The sequence below is a fragment of the Plectrocnemia conspersa genome, unplaced genomic scaffold, assembly GCF_051122295.1.
Source record: "Plectrocnemia conspersa isolate PC_06_02 unplaced genomic scaffold, ASM5112229v1 ptg000002l, whole genome shotgun sequence".
NCBI classification, from domain to species: Eukaryota; Metazoa; Arthropoda; class Insecta; order Trichoptera; family Polycentropodidae; genus Plectrocnemia; species Plectrocnemia conspersa.
Genome location: NW_028277166.1, coordinates 1,956,799 through 1,979,141, shown reverse-complemented (window position 1 = coordinate 1,979,141; position 22,343 = coordinate 1,956,799). Strand labels below are relative to the sequence as shown.

At 28.3% G+C, this 22,343-nt stretch overlaps 1 protein-coding gene across 1 annotated transcript in view; it reads left to right on the top strand.

Annotated features, from left to right (window-relative positions):
- The first annotated feature begins 7,267 nt into the window (after positions 1-7,267).
- LOC148237294 (uncharacterized) overlaps positions 7,268-22,343 on the top strand; it is a 24,108-nt gene continuing 9,032 nt past the window's right edge. The window contains exon 1 of the mRNA XM_088205565.1: positions 7,268-7,669. Coding sequence (XP_088061691.1) covers positions 7,588-7,669 — 82 coding nt within the window. The 5' untranslated portion in view covers positions 7,268-7,587. The remainder of the gene's footprint in view (positions 7,670-22,343) is intronic.

The following is a 22,343-nucleotide window of genomic DNA, read 5'->3' as shown; positions in this document are numbered from 1 at the left end:
GCATAGATAAGGATTATTTTGAAAGGATGCAGTTGTAAATAAAAATAAATTTTAATGCGTTGTAGGGTGAAAATATAACACATTAGATTCGTTAGTGTTTTTAAAATATGACTTTTTACAAAAAGAGCATCACTAAAGCTTTGTTTTTCTACCTACATATAATACATATAATAAATACAATCATCTAATTTCTTTTATAATTTCAATAAAATTTATTTCCTCAGTATTTTTCATGTGCAATTTGTATTATTATTGCCAAATATGTGTGAAAATAAATATTTTGGTTTTGTACTGTTACACATGTATGTAGTATGTAAGTATATGTATATATGTACCTACCGATGGAATGTAAAAATATTTTAAAATAGAGTAAAGTATTAATAATTACAAAATATATTGATTTTATTTCAATACCTTATTTTTTTTAAAAATGATATAAATTATTAAAGTAAAATTAAATATATCACGTCATATTTAATCAAAGATTCAAATATAATAAAAATTGGACTCATAACGGCTTACAAAAATTACCCGGAACCGAACCGGGTACCCGGTTCTTTCCCGGAAAATACCCGTATAACCGGGTATTTGGATGCCCTAAGTATACCCAAATATCAATAGATAAAAAATACGTTTTATTATTATTTATATGGTTTGATTAACATTAACCTCAATCCTCATACATGCTAAGTATATATTTGCAAATCGAGTAATTATGTTTATTTAAATATAACGAATATGTGCATTAAATCAGAAGCAATGGTGATTTTTATGTAATATAAAAAGAACAACTCACTGTTTGGCCTCGGAGCCCTCGGAATTGAAAATTTGAAGATTTCATTATATATTATATAGTTTAATCTATGTATTCTTCTAATCCTTACACACATAACGAATATATTTCATTTTCATAGTTATAACGTACCTAGTTAATTTGCAATCCGAATATTTATATTCAGTCAAATCGAACAATGCACATGAAAAATTAATAAAAACAATTGTCGCGTAGCAAAATTATTGAAAAACTGTCGGCCATTTTGTTTTATATTTAAATGCTTATTTTTCATTGGTCGAAACAACAGAATTCGTTACCGGGGATTTTTAATTATATTATTCTAATTAAATATATTTCCTTTGTTTACGTGTATTATTATATACACCATTCTTTTTTTCCTTATTTAAATTAAAGGTTTAAATAAATAAATACCTAAAAAGATGACATATTTAGCACACCTAAGAACGCAAAAGATTTTTAAAAACCTTAAACAATATTCATAATTATAGTGAAGTTTTAGTATCAGTGTTTTATTGTTAAAATAGTTATGATTGTATATTGATCAAATAATTTTAATATCATTGGATATGATAATCAATATTTTGTCAAGGAAGTGTTAAAAACAATAAGACTACAAGACACTACATACGTATATCAGCATGTAATCTTATAGATGGGCGTTTACAGCTCCATATAACATGAAAGATCTTTTTACCGCATTGACATCTAATTACCGCAGACAAATAGCACCTCGCACGTAACTATCGCAAATAGTATCACGTGACCGTTTAGCCATAGATTAAGTCGTTCCGCAGAACATTCCGCGCTGGCCCAAGTGCAGATGTTAAGCAAAGATAATATTCATACGTGAGACCTAATTTCGACAAGTGCCAGTAGGCAATTAATAAAATTCAAGGTAATCTCTGACTCGGCAAGCACCGTTAGCGGTTTTCAATCGCGCATGTGTGAAATGTCTTTTTCTTTTTACCTACTCATCTTTCAAAAGAGAGCTTCCCACCGTAATAAAGAGCGCTCTCTGCGCTGTTCTAACGATCTTGGGATTATGCTACAGAATCTATTTTTAGATTGCACAGGTGTCAGTCAACATAAAACATAAAGCTTACGATAACACTACAAGTCTTGATATTTTTTTATTTCTTGTATCGTAAAATTGTTATGATAAACAATACAATAATTTATTTAATATTATTTTCTATTTAAAGGCAATATTTATTTATAAAAAAAACAGTTAAATTAACTAAAATTCTACATAAAGTTAGGAAAAAAATATATAATTATATTGTACTACATAAATTCAGTGCTTTTTAAACTTACATCATTGTAAGCTTTTTGTCTGTTATTCGCGAGCGTGTTTTAGATTTGAATTGGTTCTTATTCACATATTATTATTTCAAGCAATTACCGAAAGACATTTTTTAACAAATTCGCCATCAGTAAAAGTTGACCTTCTTTGGAAATAATATGAGCAAAACAGTAACTGACTCTAACCGCGGCAACATTTTAATTTGTATTTTTTAAAAATATTTTTTGCGTTTGTTAAGACCTTTTTTAGTTCTTGAACTTTTTTTGCTCAATTATTTTTCAAGTTCTTCAAATTTTTCAAGATGTTTACTTATGTAATGTCGTTTTAAGTCACGGGAAACGGTCACGGGAAACAATATATCATCGGAAGACAAATAGCATAATTCAAACTTAGAGACATTCATCAAGCGAATGTCACTTTCTAAAGGCGTATACTTACTTTGTTGTTCTAAGAAGCGAATATAACGATTGGCTGGATGATCGCTGCATGATTGTGATTGGTAAGAAGCTTGGACTTCAATGAGGAGAGGGCAATCACTTGGCAGTCACCTGGCAGACTCCGGCAGACACTCAAAGAGACTAGCAGACGCTTGCCTGCCCGTCCGCAGACAACATACGGTCATTGAGTGGGACTTCACCATACCGTCGCTGCCACACCAATCAGAACTCATAGGATTTTTCATGGACAACATCCCTGCGCCAGCTTCTCCTTCACTGTTCGGAGAAAATATCTCGCCTATCATTGTCTGTCGCAATATGTAATATAATATAATATAATTCTTACTAGTTTTCACCTGCGTCTTACTGACTGCGAAGTCACACTCCAGTGGGTTAGATTCCTGAAAAAAAAAACATTTTAAATTCGTTCAGTTTCTGCAGATCAATTCAGATTAGTTTTTTTTATATGATTGATTTTCTTTGATACTTAATATTCTATATAAATATTTTTTTTTTTTTAAATAATGACTTTTAAAAACATTCTTAAGATTAATTGCTGGGTTTCAGAAACTATTTTTAATGCTGCTTTTTATGCAGAAGATTTTCTGTAATCAATATTTTTTTCGAAGTGAGCTTAACTGTTTGCTTTTTATCTTTGCCTGAATAAGTGTTTATTCTTTGAAAAGTTTTATTCCAATTTTTATTTTAACTTTAAGAGTTAAAATTTTGCAACAATATGATTTAAGTCAATATGGATATCATTGATAAAAGTAATATTAAAAGACATTTCATATTTATTTTCTTAGAATTGCTGATGACGATACATATATAAGTAGTATTTAAAAACATAATATATAATATATTTAACCTAACAGACACTCAGACACTTCTTATATGGGTTTTTTAATATTTTTTTATTTACTGAAATATAATATTGTTTACTTTAGTCTCTTATGTCGTGATTTGAAAGTAGCTCAGTATTAACATATAATATTGATTAATTTAGAACTCAGTGACATCTTAACCTCATTTATAGTATATTAACCGTAATAAAAACTATATTAATACTTACCTATACATTTTTTAATTGCATCAATAATTAGTACACTTATAACATATTACAATATTAGTTCTACACTCTACACATGTTTGCATTTAAGCTAATGAAAATAATTACACTAATAACATTATTTATTTAATAAAAAGTAATACAAATACGTTCTCTATAATTATAAAAAAATTTAGCGTTCCAAATTCAGCTTATTCTAAAGATGAACTATTCGTAAAATTTGACAGAATACATTGACCGTTTATTCTGAATGCATAATACATCACACACATGTGTCTGTATTTCTATTCATGCATATATGCATACATTTAAATACATATACGATACTATACAGTGCGACCACAAATTCTAAATTGTTCTTAACAAATTTATACATTATATATAATAATGGCATATACTTATTAAATTGCATTAAAATTTTACCACTCTAATGGGGTTGTTAAGAATATCTGTTGGCCGTCACGACGCCGCTGTATCCCGATTAAAATTATGTAATAACGTGAGTTCCATGGGCCATATTGCGGCCGACGTGCCATGACGTGTTATCTGAACCAGAATATAATAACTGCAGTGATTTGGCGGTCTAGAAGTCATCCAGTGCTAATCGACAACAACTTAGTAGATTTAGTTTTATGACTTGAAAGTTTCATCATTAATTTTAAATTAGTACAGTAATTAAATGTTATTTTCATTGTGATTCTATTGCTGATAGATAAACATATTTAAACTATGGTTCTTAAAATATATTCCATTGAATGCAAAATAAAATATTAGCGATTAAATAATAATGCGAATGCAATCGAACAAGGCAAAATAGATTTTTGATTTTTTATTATTGTTTTATTAACTATTATAAAAATATTTACTATCAATTTTAGTTTGATCAGGACTGTTCCTGTTTTAAGGTATAGTTCCGGCATCCCATGGTCTCATTTATTTGGTAAAAATTGAAATGTGCTGAATATAAAAGTAGTACAAAAATAATTTGTACTGCACATTAAAATATTTTACGCCTTTCCCAGAAAATTAAAAAAATAAACCGTGTGTTTACAGATGAATTAAAAAACGATAATCTATTTTTAAAAAAAGTTTGTGATCATAATGATAAAGTGAAATGTGAACATTGTGACTTATCGTTAGCGTTTTGGCTTTAAAAAGAACTTGAAATGTGGCAACAACTTTCTCAAGGATATCGTATTTTTAAAGGTTCAGATACATTTGACAAATAAATTTGAATTGCTGCTAAAAGAGCAGCTTTTACATTTCATATTGCTATTCAAAATCTCAGCTTTAAGTCTGCAGATTTTTCATCTGAATAATCTAAGCTTTTCGAACCAAAGTTTAGACTGGCTAGAACAAAATATCAAGCTGTATTTGTTAATGTGATTGAGTCAATTTCAGCAACTTTAAAAATATTTAAAAAAAAAACAAATATTGTGATTATATCAATTGATACAGTCACCCAGTCAGAGTCATCAGCAGCCACTCGAAGAGACTATCAAACGCGCCCCCACCGACAGACGCGAAAAGACTTGGAATTCCCGAACGACCATCGCCGCAAGAGTAACTGCCTCATGACACTGACTGCAGACAGCTACCAGAACTCTGAGGATCGTACACCTGGATACCATCAACTGTAACGATCTCCATAAATATTGCAATAAAAAGTCTTACTAGATTCCACATTGAGTCTCATTGGCCACGAGGTCAATCACCCCTAGGGTTTCCAACCCTAAACTTCCAACAGAAAAGAAGTTAAATTTGTGCCATGTGTTGCTTGGTATTTTGCACCAAATTTTGGAGTGATAGACAGAAATATTAACAAACTAATAAATGTCAGCTAAAAAAACATATAAGATAACAAAATAAAATATCGGATTTAGTGCAGATAATTGCAATACCAATTTTGGAGGTATAAAATGAGGGTGATGTTCTACTTATTGTAGTAAGAATTTTAGTGGTAACATTTATAAATATTTATAGATTTATACGGTTCAAGTTACACATCTTAAAGCATTCTGTGAATATTCAGATACAGAGTATAAAAAGGTTCTTCAACACAGCAACATTTTTTTTTTGCTACTTCTTGTTATTGACAGGATACTTTTCATCTTTGAGGGATTAAATTTCATATTTTATTGCACTGTAAATAAAACAGTTATTTTATAATGATTGTAGTGAAATGTATTTGTGATTTTTGCAAGGGTAACTCAAATCAGTGTGCAACTGATATTGTCAGTAAAATTATAAAATTAAAAACAAATCTTAAAAAAGGCGTTATATTAAATTTATACCTTAAGAATAAAAAAAGATTTTTGGCGCACTATAAAGGGAGTAATAATAATATTAAAACCCTACAAAAATTAAATAAAAATATTATTGATTTATTTCTTACACGAGCAATGAGAAAACAATTTTAGTAAAACAGAATCTTTTAGTTAGATAAACAACAATGAATTTACTAAGCTTCAGGTGAAAAAAATTATAAATCTGTTGCAAATAATGCAATAAATATAAATTAACTGTTGAAGTGGTGATTGCAAAAGTTTTTTGATCGGCAAAATATGACATTAGAAAAGATACAATTTGCAAAGAAAAATTAATACAACTATTCAGTCATTTCAAAGAAAATAAAATTTTATTGCCAAATCTTGTTCGACTCTGGCAATCACATCTGCACCTGTTGAAAATATATTCCTAATACTTATAACATATGATCTGAAGAAAGGGGTAAAATAGCTGAATAAACAGTAAAAGTTTCATTGCGTTGCAAAATTAAAAGCGATTAATAAATTTTCAAGATTCATTCCATGTACTAGTCACTCTATAAATTTGTGAATTTGGTAGGCCGTGTAGCTGTTGGTACTGTTAACTTTTTTGGGGTTGTCAATGAAATTTATATTTCTTTTCTAAAATAACCTGGAACCCCAGTCGAAAGTCACGACTTACTGTATTTAACAATAACATCCTATGTTCTTCAGTATTTTGTTATATTTTTCGATAAATATATATAATATATTCATTATGAGCTGAATTAGCAAATTGTTAAAGAATTTTTAATACATTATATATACAACCTTTTTCGATTTTAATTAATCGTCACGATATTTAACCGTAAAATTTAAAAAATCTAGGTAAACCTTATTAAAAACTCTAAGGCTTTGTGAAATAAATTGGTTTCGAGCTCAGGTCTTTCAGGTCAATAGACAGCGACTTATACCACTCGCCTTTTGTGCTAATTAAATACTTTTAATATAATATTATTTTTTAATAACTGTTAGTACATTATATTTATACTTCATTCCATTTTCCGCTACTCATGAAAATGGAGGGCTTGAAGGGGCCTTACAAGTGGAATAGCCTAGAGCCTCTCTTTATCTAAATCCGGCTCTGCTTATACTAATATAGCTAATGCTGTCAACGAGATGAAATTCAACATGACGCATTCAAAAGTAGCCTTACAACCTATTTACATAATAAAAAATATGTATACAAAAAAAACATAAACAAACATGCGTTTAACCTCTTAAACGCTCGAGCGCCTCCGCCTAGTTTATCGCTCGGGAAGTACTAGTATAGATATGCGTTTATGTTTTTTTGAACACTCTGTACCGATGCGGAAGCGCGTCCGGAACCCGTCCGAGATTCGGCAGAGATCCGTTGCACAGAGCCGTCACCGAGAGAAGAGAACCATTGCAGTCACGGACGCCGCTGCGTCGACACGCGCTTCGTCAACGTTCTCTGCATTGTCCGCGTTGACAGTGAACGCATCCCGAGTTCGAAGGTCTAAATGTTCGGACTATGATTTAAATTGAGCGACCTTAAAAAAGCGAATCATTGACTATCATTGTGATTTTGACAATAGTATTATGTAAATTAGTGTATACAAACCTTCAAATTTTGAATCGAATCAAGGTCTAAATTATAAACTAGTTGTGTTTTAATAAGTATAAACTATTGTTGAAATTGAAGGATAACAAAAATGGTGTTTAAAAAGTGTACCTTGCTGCTGTTGGGCTTGTTCGTGGCGACATCGACGCACGGAAGACAGGAACCTCAAGATGGTTTGTGAGCTTTATGTATTTATATTTTAATTAATTATCACATAGTTTAACTTAATTGGATTTTTTTATGCTTGTTTTTATATAGTCATTATATGTGTTAAGTAGTTATTTTATGTGATTAATTAAAATTTATGCAATATTATTATTTATTATTAATAATATTACATAAATTAATATTTTGCTTTAAACGTTATTTATTTTCATGTGTTTTTATATGTAACAGTTGAATGAATAATTGTATTTTGTTCATATTTCAAAATAATATATATTTAAATTGCAACTAGGATCCCTATAATCTAGAAAAAAAACCAATGAATAAATAAATGTTTAATTTTAAACATATAGATGATTTAAATTGATATATGGATCATATCGTTAACACAAATCAGGGCTACTCTTAAATGCTCCATACGTTAAATTATGCTACGTTTAGATGTAATTTAATAAATATATTATATTATGGCACACTTTTAAGCAAGTTAATTAGCTAATAATTAATCGTTACAATAGGAACATTTAAATCCATAGGAAATAGATATGAGCAATTAGAAAAAATTTAAAAGCATATAGTCATCTTTTGATTTATGAATATTTTAATTTATGAGTTCATGAATTAAAATATTATTTTAAAACTAATAATAAGTTATAAGTTAGTTTATTTTATATGTTAATAAATTGCATGGCCATGAAAATGAGATGTAGATTTAAAAAAATTATAAACGGTAATAAAAATTAACCATGATAATAGTATATACATATTGGCACATTTAAAAGTAGCCTGTAAAATATTTTAAATAAGTCAATAAGCAAATAATACAGTATATTAAAAAAATTAAAATCGTTGATTAGAAAAATAAATATGCAATTAAAAAACTTAAAAGCAGATAATGATATTAATTATTATATTATTACATAAATATTTTAAAATCATAGATAAGTTATATTTATTAATCATAAATGGAGGAATCTAAAAATTGCATGGCCATGAAAATTCTAATGACATATCACAAACATAACTTTGATTATATTATATAGGAAAATAGTATAAAAAATACAGAAAAAGCAGTTTTTATTAAATAGTGTTAAAAAGCATTTATAACTAATTTTATCAAAAAAAATTCGAGTCATTGAAATTATCATTGAGATAATCAGATTTGCACGTAATTAAAGAAATCATACATATTTATACAATCAAGATAATAATCAAACGTAAAAAATAATATTATGTATTATATGCAATGTAAACAAATATTTCATATAGTATATAATTAACATTTATGAATAACTCTTTTTTTTAAACAATAAATATGTTGATAATTGATTACGCAAGATTAACAAAAAATATTAATTGAATACGTATGTACATATTGAACTCATGAGAAAGTAAATTGTTATGCAATTGAAAAAAATGTTAACGATCATCTTCGTGTGAAGATTAAATGCAATAACAGATTCATTTCTGACTGCATGAGAACATTTTTTTATGTGATACAAACACTCAAAAACTAGCTATTGTAATTAAATTAAAAGAAATGATTCGTTCGAGTTTTATTACGTATTTTTTTTTATTGAATGATTTGATAGTTTTCGTTTAGATTTATCGTTCGGTAGTCGATTGTTATAAATGTGTTTTTTTATGGTTGCGCAATTTACTAAATATTCATTTAGGCGTGTGCTTTTTCGGACATTAACTTTTTACATGCAATGAACAGTTTGGAAGATACGATCGAGTGAAAATCCGTTATGCATTACGAATTCTCGACGCGGATGGCGTGACAGGAATATGTTCCTAAAAGTTAATCCAAAGGACTGTATGTTTCAAAAATATTGGACGAAATAATATAGTTACTTCTGTATGCTTAGACTACAATTTTATTAAAAAATAAATGCATTATCATCTATATTTGTGACTTGGCACAGTAACAATCAATGTAAAAAAACAAATTTCACAAGATTAATTTAATTATTCCTGATTTTTATTAAAAAATATTACAACTGAAAATCTACTTTTCATTAATTTTAAATGTGAATAAAGTAACGTTTTTATTGCTATTTTATTTTAGTGAACTATATTTCTTAACTAATCTAGAATATTTATTAATGCCTTATTTAAAATTGTTTTTAAAGGAAATATATTAAAAATTGTAAAAAATATTTTTACTGTGAAAGCTTTGATTTTAAGATGATTTCAATATCTAATAAGCTTTATTATATTTTTATTTAATATATAAAATTTCTTTATTAAAAAAACTGTATATAAAAAGCGTTATTTTCTTACTAAAAAAATGATATTTCAAGCTCATCTAATATTTATTAAAAGTGTTCATTTTTTTGTAAATGAACTTTATTAAATGATTAACTGAATGTTATTTTAAAAGGAAAAATCAGGAAGTATTACAAATCTTCTTACATTAAAATAACTGTATTTTCTTAATTAATTATATTGCTGCAATTATTTCCCCTGCACCTAAATACATCCATAGAATATAAATGAATTGTTATGTAGAAAAGCTAAACGCATTAGATCATATTTTTGCTTCGGCAAAGACTGCAGTAATAATGTATTCTCAAACTTTTTTTCCATGATTTTATAAAAATAGCATGGGGAATCAGAATAGTAAATTACCATATTTTATTTACATAGATTTAATTTTTTTTAAAGATTTTGATGTTTAATAAAAATTTGCTCTGAAAAATATAGCAGTCTACAAAAAATCTATTGACATTGGTTGTTTTTAAGTTGTTTAACCCTTAACCCGATTTTTTAATGAATCACATATTATTTCTCTTCATGGATCAGTATCTCTTTTTAAAAATAAATATAAAATATTTGGTTTATTGATAAATGAAGCAAGTAAAACATTATTTTTTAATTAAAATAATATAATTTGTTTTAAAAAATAATTAACAAATGACGCACCGGTGAGTCGCTGGCGTTTAAGTGGTTAAAGAAAAAAAAGGTTTTTTATATATTTTATACAAACATATAAAACACTGTCAAATAGTATAAAAAACATTTATAAGCAAAAAATAATAGCATTATATGTTTATTATATAGAAAGTCTTTTTACTTTACACTGTTACTTTTACTCTGAGAAATTCTCGTATATTTAAATAAGTTTGTGTATTAATTATAAATTTTATAAATAGGATATATAGTGCTTATTATGAGAATAATACTAAAGATAAATAAGATGTGTGTGCTTTTAAAACATGTGTTTTTAAAAAAAATGTTTATTGGTAGCGTAATATTTTACAAAAATAAAAATTATCTCGGTAATTTTTATTAAATATATTTGAAAAAAAAATATTTTAACTTTGTAAATTAAAGGGTGGTGCATTTAAAAGTAGCCTAGCTATTTCCTAAATATTTTTTTCTTGAAATAAACGAAAGCGTTTTAGTTTTGTAGAAAAAAATATATCAGTCAAAGTTCTATGGGTTTTAATGGCAATATATATATATTATATCCTTAATGTGTCTCTTGCATATTTAAGTCTAAGAACTACTCATTTATATTTTGAGTGTATTATAAGTTCTAGTAGATATAAACATATAATTTAGTGCAGCAAAAGGTTTGCTGTCATATATATTGAACTATACCAAAACTTCATAAAATTTAAGATAGTTTTTAATTAAATTCAATGGAACTCGAAAACATGAAAAAATTTAAGATTGAACATGTCAGAGTCAAAAATTAAAAAAGGCAGTTTTTTCACTGTAATCTTATATTTTATTATTATAAATAAAACGGAACTAAGTTCAACTTTTAACCAAATATTTTCTCTACTTCAGATAATTATATAGTAGAATACATTACGTAAAAAATGAATGTATATCGTTACAGTGCATAGCTCGCGTTACGTAAGAACCAGAAACGGTAAACCTCCTAATTATCAAACGCAAAATGTAACGGTTTTCAGTTGAAAATAGCCTGAAATTAATTCCCGGTCGGTCTCAGATGAAAATTAACGATCGTAAAGAATTTAATATTATATTTACAATTAAATTCAGCGCTAAGTAATATCCGCTACATTAACACATCAATGCTTCGAATAATAATACATAAAATATACTACATCCTATTTATTTAATCTGTAACGAAACTACATTCTAAATCTTTCACGCAAATTTAGTTGTATAATAAATTTCAGTTGGATGGTTTTAATTCACACTCATTTCTAAAACTCATCAGTGCCGCAAAATATTCTTTCAGAAAAAATCAAAACACCTATTTTATAATACTATGAAAAGTAAAAATACAAAGTAAGTTTAAAGAAAATCTGTAGCGTTTTATGTAGGTATTGACTTTTATTTTGAAACAATTCTAATTCAACATAGTTGTATCTAATCTATATACATTTAGTATAGATTAAAACAGTCTTCTTAATTTCAATGTCATGGAATACTTCCTTTTTCGAAACATAATTTCTGATAGTCTAACCTTTTAGTAACTGTTTTTTAAATTTACTTTTATTTTAGAACAATTCCAATTTATCATACATAGTTACATTGTGAGCATTATTGATTCCAATATCATATAAATCTTACGCTTGCTCTCTTTTCCGACATATAGTTTATAATAGTCTAATTTATTCTTAACTTTTTTTCAATTATAGATAGTTATGAATACTTTTTGACATTGCTTATAAAGTTGAACGGTCATTAAACTTAAAAAAGTATCTCTTTTTTAATAAACATTATTTTTTGCCATTGCATTTACAATGTTTGTGTTAAATCCAATTTAAACTAATGCACAGTTTTAATAAAAAAAATTTCAACAGCTACTAACATTGAAAGTTTTTTAATCGCTGAGATAATTCACCTCAGAAATATTAAAAACTCAATTATATAACAAATAAATTATTATGATAAAATAAACGTGCACCAACTGACACCATCTATTGATTACATTTGTGCAAGTATTGCTCAAAATTATATTATTATATATGTTGGTGTTATGTACTTTATTATGTCAGAGATAATTGCCTTAGATTCTTTGACTCTGGAAATTCAACAATTTATTTATATTATTTATATTATAATACTTTTTGTCGTTCTTCACAGTGTATTTTTTCTAAAAAAGCTAAAGGGGTGTGTCATTGAAGGCAAAATAGATGCCGTGAAATTTGGTAACATTTTATTTTATATGCATATATAAATTACCACATATATAAAAATTTAAATGACAGGTCTTAGAAGTCAGAGAATTTTCGTTGGCATGTCGAGTTGTATTATTGTCGGCTGTGATTTATTAGAACAGCTGGGATATGTCATGATGTGCTTCCACTGTTAATGCAGTGTTTCTACTCATTTTTGCGGCTCTGACACAGTGATGTCTCTTCTTTGTGACAATGTACAACATCCTTTATATTTTTGGTTTGAGACAGCTCTGGCAAATCACAGATTTTTTAATTTTTTTTTGTTGTAACTCAACTGGCGTAAAGCCTAATGTTTTACAATAGGGTAAATATGTACTTACTGGGTAAGTCAATTAGACATAATGAATACCTACAAGTTAGTTTCCAACTCTAGGAATCAGTGAAATATATGTTATTAATTATAATGTAATTTATAATCTACATATGTCAGCTTCAGCTGGGTCCAGTTTTAATAAAAAATAAAATTTTGGGTATATTCTCACCGGGATTCGAACTCGCAACCTCAGCGTTATTAGTCTAAGGCGTTACCGACTGTATTATTCCAATCAGATGAAAATGTTTGCTGTCGATTGCATCACATTAATAAACAAACGCAATAAGCAGAGATTATGCGCATGATTATCGCGTATCCTTTCCAAACAAAGAGTAGTTTTTTCAGTCATTAACGATTTAGGACGGATGTGCTGTGAAATATTTTAAATTGGTCACGAGATCGCATTTCCATTATTGTAAAAATACTGTGTATGGCCTAACTTTCAAGACTGTAGCTCTTTGTTTTAGTTTGTTCGAATTGGTCATTAATTGACTATGCTATAGACATTTGTGCAGGTGGTTGAAACCCTCACATATGTATTAACATTAATATTATTATATAAATATTTCTAATAATAAATAAATAAAAATAAAATAATGCATATGAAAGCTTAAGTTGTGATTATTAAAAAATTGATTGTATTTTTGATTTCTTATACAAAAATGTGGGGTCACAATAAAGGTACTAATTTTTCACTTTGGAGTACACCAAATAAGGTGCTTGTTTCGCCGTTATTTAAATCACATTTAATCCATTTAAAAATTGTTTTATTCACATTTATATTCTATATTATATTTATATAGTTCTTGGAGATTTATTACAGAAGTTACATTTATATAAAACTAATTGCAACTGAATTTTCTATACAATAAAAACATTTTCAGAATACAAAACATATATTTTTTATTATATCTGATGACTTTTTAAACACATTCCACTGATCTGTATCCATTATGGAGCACTGGCTCGCGCTCAGTTCCGCTCTGATAGATCTTAAAACTCAATGAAGATGCCAAATTAATTCCCAGCGTTAAATTCAATTTGGATCGCAACAAAATAAGACTATTTGATTAACGTTGTTCAATTCGCCGCAACGGTCGAGTTTTAGAGTTGTTGTTGAATAAAAAGCGTTTAATTGAATGAGAAAGTCTTCGAAAACCATTGTTGTGCCCCTAAGTGTCACGCAGTAATGGCTGATGGCTTTGCTGTTACTATCCATCTCAACTGGTGCGTGGATATAAATATTTGATGTCCGATAAAAGTAAGTCTTGTCGGACTAAATGTAAAATGTTATTTTATTAGCTACTCCAAATGTCATTAATGATACTGGAACAAATATTTGAGTTATAATAATGCTTGAGAAATGTGAGAACAGTTTAAGCGATGATTTTTTTCTCGTTTGCAAAAAGATCAAGACAATAGCGTGACTTACGCGAGAATAATATCGTTGTAATCATAACTGTAGTTTTTATGTGTCTCTGATGATGTGTCTTTCTTATTCACATAGCTGTTAATTTGTGAATGTGACCAAAATAAGATGTGTAATATGTAATCTTGGCGTGGGTGTCATACCTTAAAATGGTTTGATACAATTTTTAAGTGCTCTATTGTTTTATTCTATACATGATTTATTAAAGAGTGAAATGAAAATATAAATATACAGAGAGTTTTCTTCATATGTTATTTATTTAAAATATAATTAAATTTTTGATCGATTATTTTGAAGAAATCAGTGACTCGACCATTGCTAGGGGTGGAGATCCATTATGAATCAATTCAATTATAATGTGTAATGAGCAAGGTCACCGATTATAAAGCGAAAACCGCTAAATAGGTATGTATTTTTGTCACATGTGCTTTGTGCTCGACGCGGTCACATTTGATCCGCATCGTTTGCATCCGGACACAAAGGCATGTCGAACGGAGATAGCTGTATGGTGTCTGTTCCATTGTGGTCCATGTTTGGGAAGTCGGATGTGTCACTGTGTTAAAGTCGGTAAAGCACCTCCGTCTTTGGGAAACTATGCTCTCTTTCCGCGCGTCCCGTTAGCTAGCCATTATTCTCAGCTGAAAAAGTAGTCGTCAAAGAGACACGTGTCACTTTGAAGAGATTGGTCTCGGTGCTTGTAACCATCTTGTCACATGCACGACCGCTATCGGATACTTCTTTCACAAGAAGTGTGATTAATAACACTTCAAAGATATTTCTCTTATTTATTATATGATAAAGATCATGATCCTACTATTAAAAAAACACCATACAATATTTTTTTATGGTATTTGCATATGATGTTTATTTAAAAAATACATTTTTTAAATTTATTTTGGTTAGCTATAATACATTCAATACGTTAAAACAGGGGTCCCCAAACTTTTTAAAGATAGGGCCGCATGTGAATATTAAAAACTATGGGTGGGCCGGATATAAAATGTTATATAAAAATAATATTAAATATGTATAAAATTATCAAACAATAAATACAAATAAAAACAAATATTTAATGTGACTGATGTGCTTGTTTTGTAGATATTTCAATTATTTTATTTATATTTAGTGACGATTTAGAAGCACCAATAGTTAGTATTTAACGGGTTTTTGATTTTATATATTTCAATCTGAAAAAAGTTTATTCACAGATGTAAGTTGTTCCAAAAATAAAAATCATTTATCTAGAAAAATTTCTAATATTGCTATAATTATTTTCTAGTAACAAAGAATAAAACTGAACCCACCTATTCAAAATTTTCGCTACTTTACGTAGCGAAAATTTTTCTTATTAAATCTGGATTTAATAAGAACTTAAAGTTTATAATATATTAAGTGTGATTAAAAAGTACGGTGAATAATTTTATTAAGAACAAAATAATTAGCGTACATCAAATTTGAATTAATCTCCTTCAAAGTACTCTACTTAGCTAGCGATGCACTTATCCCAACCTTGATTCCATGATTAAAAGCATTTCTGGAAGGCTTCTTTCGGAAAGGTCTTTAGTTACTTCGTCGTGGCCCTTTCAATGTCGGGAATAATGGCAAAACGTTTTATTTTTAGCACGGTTTTTATTTTTGGGATGAGCCAGAAGTTGCATTGCGCTAAATCCTGAGAGAAAGGTGGATATGAACAGACAGAAACCTTTTTTTTTGCCAAAAATTCGCGGATCAGAAGCGAGGTGTGGCACGGCGCGTTACCATGATGAAAGAGGAAGCCATTGACCCATTTTCCGTTTTTTTTGCAAACGTTGCAGTACGCCTTTGTAATATTTGGAGTTTACAGTGGTTTCTCTTGGAAAGAGTTCTGATTGTACTATGCCTTCACTATCGTAAAAAACATTATACCGAGCCTTCTTAAGGCGAGGAGAGTCACTCGTTTTGCATTGAAAACCCTGCATTTTCATCTCAGGATCATAGCCATACACCCAACTTTCATCGTCAGTTATAATTTTGACCATGAACTCCGGATCTGAATCAAGACGATCCATCAATTCCATGCAAACTGACACACGATATTTTTTCTGTTTGTAAGTCAAAGGTCTGGGAAAAAATTTTGCACTCACTCGTCTCATTTGCAAATTATCGGTTAAAATGCTTTGCACGGACCCGTACGATACGTTCAATTCTTCAGTAAGTTCTTGAATAGTTTAAACGAACCATTATGCGCGTTTGCGTCTGTTTTTGAGGTCGAAGGACGTCCCGACTGTTACTCGTCTTCAACATACTCATTTCTGCTTTTAAATCGCTTATACCACTTGTAAACAGTCTTCAGAGTAACCACATTATCACCATACACTGATTTTAACATTACATAAGCTTCTTTGGCACCTTTTTTCAGCTTAAAACAAAACTTAATGTTAACGCGATGGTCGAAATCCATGATGCTCGACAGATACGGTAAACATGATCTAACTCTTCCGGCTCTGAAAGCTGGCTGACAAGTCACAAATTGCTCAAACTTGACACTGACTATCTCAATGGATCAGACTGTCGGACTTATAACTTTAAATGAACGTAGCGGCATCAGTTGCTGCTATAAAAATCATTCCCCGTATTTGTGACTTGCCAGCCAGCTGCTGACAAGTCACAAATTGCTCAAACTTGACACTGACTATCTCAACTGATCAGGCTATCGAACTTATTACTTTAAATGGATGTAGCGTCAGCAGGTGCTGTTATAAAAAAATTTTGATCATACCTCGTATAACGCAGTTTGACATGAATGGTGACCTAATCCTCATTAAAATTTCAGTCACTCCTTAATTTTATAAAAATATTTTTTATTGTAACTTTAAAATATATTTTAAAAAGTATATAAATTTATTACACTATAATAAAATGTAATGTAATAAATAATAAGCTAAATAATTTTTTTTTTTTAATAAAAACAAGATTTATTTAGCTTATCTATTACAAAAATATTAAATTTTTTATTTATACTTTTTTATTAGAGTCTATACTAATTTTTTTTTTTGTTACTTGTAGCGCGTAGCATTTAGATAGATGTAGATATTAAAATTGAAACTATTTCAGTTATAAAAAAATATTATTTAACTTTAGTAGTTTTAGAAATAAGTCAAATTCAAGTCAATGTATATGGGTTAAGATGAGAAATATGTGTTGAATGGCAATATTCGTCATGAAATACAATGGTTATCTAAAAGACAAGTAGGAAAAACTAAAATATGTATGGCGAAATTGCAAAGGTATTATGTAATACGAAATTCTTAAACCTGGCCAAACAATAGCAGCAAGCTTCTATTAAACTTATATCACTCGTGTATTGTGCTTGTGATTTTGATTCAATATTATATGACAATGGAATTTATTGGTTATATCTTCAGAAGAAAATTATGTTTAAATATAATTTTACTTTTAAGAAATAATTTTTAAATATACATTTAAAAGTCATTTTTGGTTTCATTAAAAAAACGGCACTCATTACCTATAAAAAAGAGTATTTTATATTTTTTTAAATATTATTTTATTTATTGATAGTAGGGGAAGCTTATATAATATCAATATTTTTTTCATGATGAAAAACCAAACCCGTCCAATTATTATTTTAGTACATTTAACCGTACAATTTAACCCAGAAAGTTATATTGTCGCTTTCGTCTACATTTCAGATAAACTATGAATACGGGCTACAACCACAAGTACAGACATGTATATGAACGAGCACACGAGTACATTTAACTCACGTGTAATTTAAATTGAAATGTTGCAATAAAACTGTTTTGTCGCACGACGAGGATGCTGCGCAAATGATTTCACGAAACACAAAGGCTTTTATTTCGCTCACAAACAGCGTCACGCCACAGTAAACTCGCAGGATATCATTTTGACAGAGATGACGCCGTTAAATATTACTAAGGTTCTCAAAAATACACCGGTAATATTATTTGACAAACGCATTACCTGTGGAATTTAAATTTTTTTTTTAAATTAGACTGGACTCTTAATTTTTTTTTCTTATTTTTTTTTTTAATACAGAGCAATTGTCAAGCCTATTAAAAGCACACTGCAAATGCAATTTATATGGAGATATACATATATACGTGATAAATTTAAATTAAACTCTTGGCAACTTAAAGTGATGGTCTGACTGGACCAAATCAGGCTATTGAAGTACAAAAGCAGTCTTACTGAATTAAAATAATAAATTAATTTTCTGTATTATATTTATGTTATTCAATTAGCTATTAGAGAAATATATAAATTATTAAAATTAATAAATATATTATATAAAAAACTCTGCTTTAAAAAAATTCGCAAAAACAGTCGCTTCACATACTATGATTTCTTGATTAAATATAATAAAATCCTGTATCATTAAATTATAAATCATTAGATTCAATATACATATATCAGTATATCACAACTTTGATTTATAAAATCACAAGAAGTTATACTTAACTTTTTTATATATTGTGCTAGTTATTTTTTATCATACGCAAATACCGGTTAGCTAATATTTTAACACCTTACGGTTTTTGCGACCGTTGGATTAATATAATAAATTTGACGCTTATTTAACGGTGACCTCGACCTTACAGTTATAAAATTTTATGAGCAAAAAAATATATGTTTTTGGAACACTATATTAATAACAAATCATGATGATTCAAATCTTATCTTTATTGGTTTATATTTATATTCCATTTGATTAACATATCAAATATTACTAACCATAATCCATAATTTACGCTATTTAAGTAATGATTACTAAGAGCTTATAGTATAAATAGACCGTTCCATAATATAAACTGTTATAAAACTCGATCGGGTCCGTCGGTTTAATCAACGGGTTTAACCTGCGATTGGTACATTAACTAGTGCATGGTCTTTGGATCACTTTGAGACGAAACCGTTGTTTATAAATGGTTGTGTGGTCAAGCTATCAATCTATGTATCAACAGCTATGAAACCTTATCTCTTACATGAAAACAGTATGTATCTATTTAATCTAACTGTAAAATAGACTATGTATTAATACGACAGTGTAATACTCACATTTAATAAATTACTATGTCATTTTATATTTTTATTTAATAATATTATATTAAGATGTACAGAAAACCACTACAGACTAATTAATTTAATAATCATAAAGAGAGTGTATATATTCAGAAAGATAACCGCTTTTAATTGTCTATTTCTCGAGAGCAACAGCGATGATGGGTTCGCTTTTTCAGACCGGTTACTTAAGAGCAATTTTACAGTCGTTATCAGCTGAAACGACCGACGTATAATGAAGATAAGTTCTCTTTACTTAGAACAGAGTTAGATATGCAGCAGCTGTATATTTAATCCTTTAACAAGAGTTGGCCCGATATTGCATATAGAAAGCTTAATACAGTGTGACATCTGAACTTTGGTAATATTGTAGATGCACACATGCACAAATTTGAACCCGGTATAACACAATAAAATAAGGACTTAGTATTATTAAAATAGATATAATAGAAAGCCTCAGTTTTATTGTTCTAGAAAATAGCTCCTTGAACTATATTTTTTCCTCAAAAAATTTAATAACTAATAAATTATCTCGAGAAACTTTGACGCCGTTCAAAATTTACTTCATAGAAACGTCATATTTTTTATTGAACGGTCGCCACAACTGTATTTTTAAGCCTCCTTAAGCATTAATTTAAGATTCATATTATAAATTAACGTAATATTTTGATTGTATATATATATAATATTTGATGTGCTCTTTAATTTTATGTGTCATGAACAGGTCTTGGTGGCTTAAAACTGGCGACTGGACTGAACCAAATTTTAACAATTGAAATGAAAAGACTGCTTGACTGTATTTTGATGGGTCGGTCTTAAGCTCTAGATGTTTATGCTTCTTTCGGTGCTAATTGATGTATTTAATTCGCATAATTGTATATGTGCGTATATTGTTCAATGACTTATGATGATCAAAAAGTCAAGCAAACGATGTCGTTTTGAATCTCTACTATTTTATTTTTTATTATAAATCTGAGCATCGTGGCTAGACAGTATATAATTAATTTTTATACCATTTTTTGTTAAATAAAAAAACATTTATGCTGCACATAATAAATGAGCACGTTCCCCATATTTTTTCCAGCTCCTCATAAATATCGCACAAAACATTATTATATGCTAGAATTAAATACAACGTAGCACTTTTTTGTTGGTAATAATAAATTAGTAATAATTAAAATATTATTCGAGTAGTAAGATTTTGAGCGTGAAAATACATCTTAAATGTTATGTTACATAACTACAATTTATATAAAATGAATTTTGACAAAAAAAAAAGTTTTAGTATTATATCCTATAAAACACAGTTTTCAGAGTTAGAGCCATGATAGATCTGCAAAACACGAAAATTGTCTTGCAAGTATAAAAGTGAAATCTTTGTTGATTATGTAATATTAAAATATCATTTTATTTCTTATTTGATAATTAGACTTGAATGAAAATAAGAATTATTTTGTTTATGTACTATAACGCAATATATTTGTACACAAATTTGATATTTTTATGCAAATCTAGTAATAAAAAAGTACACGTACCGCCGATCGTCGTCGTTAGCGTTGTTTGACCACAAAAAAGTATTATTTCACATACACCAAAGATGACTGTGTATTGAAACAAGTTACATATATATATATATATATATATATATATATATATATATATATATATATATATATATATATGGGCCTACTAACGCTGCATTGGACTATGCGCTCATAAAATCACGCTTTGCGCTCATATTTTTGCGCATTTCAACTTGAGCTTCGCGTTCGAAATCTTGCTTTCTTGCTTCACAATTTACTATTTAACTATATTATTTTTATATTTTATTAATTAACTTTAGGTGCTTTAATAAAATTAGATAAAAATCATAAAAAAACTAAATATTAGATTATTGAATTTTCTAAATTTTTTTAATGTTATTATTTGATATTGTCTTTTTTACTATTTACTACTTAAGAAAAATAATAATATTAATATTAGTTGTATTATGCTATATCTTAATATTTATTTTTGTTTATATATTTGTACAAAAAAAATGCAAAATAATTTAATTGTATAATTTCTAATTTTATAAAATACAACAATATTTTGAAGCAACTCATTTATACGCTTTTTAAATACATTTTTCTTAGATTTAGTTAATAATATGAATAAATTATATATTTTTTTTTGGAAATTAAAAAAAAACTCATAAATTATCAGTAATAATCGTCTATAATAATACAAACATTTTGATTCAATACTGCTCTCATAAATAAATATAAAAGTTATTCAGAAAAGTCACGCTAGATCACAGTTTTTTTTAGTATATGCAGTTAGTTCTAATACAACGATTCATCGCAAAATTTGACCTGATGAAACATTATCTTAAGATTCTTACACGCGTTGAATGCAAATATCAAACCACTATTTTACAGTCAATGTTATATTCAGATTACTATGTAACTGTAAATGTTACATAGTAAGATAGGTGATACGAAGAAGAAGAAGCAGAACTAATGTCAAGGGAACGAATCATTCTCGTCTCTCTCGCGGTGAGGTCAGTCCGTGAACTTTTGTGTCGCATCATGCCACTATATTCGCGTAATATCCCGTTTGTCTCGCAAGCCTTCACGTTTAGAACAATATTGGTCCAGGCAACCGGGAGGATGATGGATGAACGCGAACCGTATTTATAAATTGCGAATTTA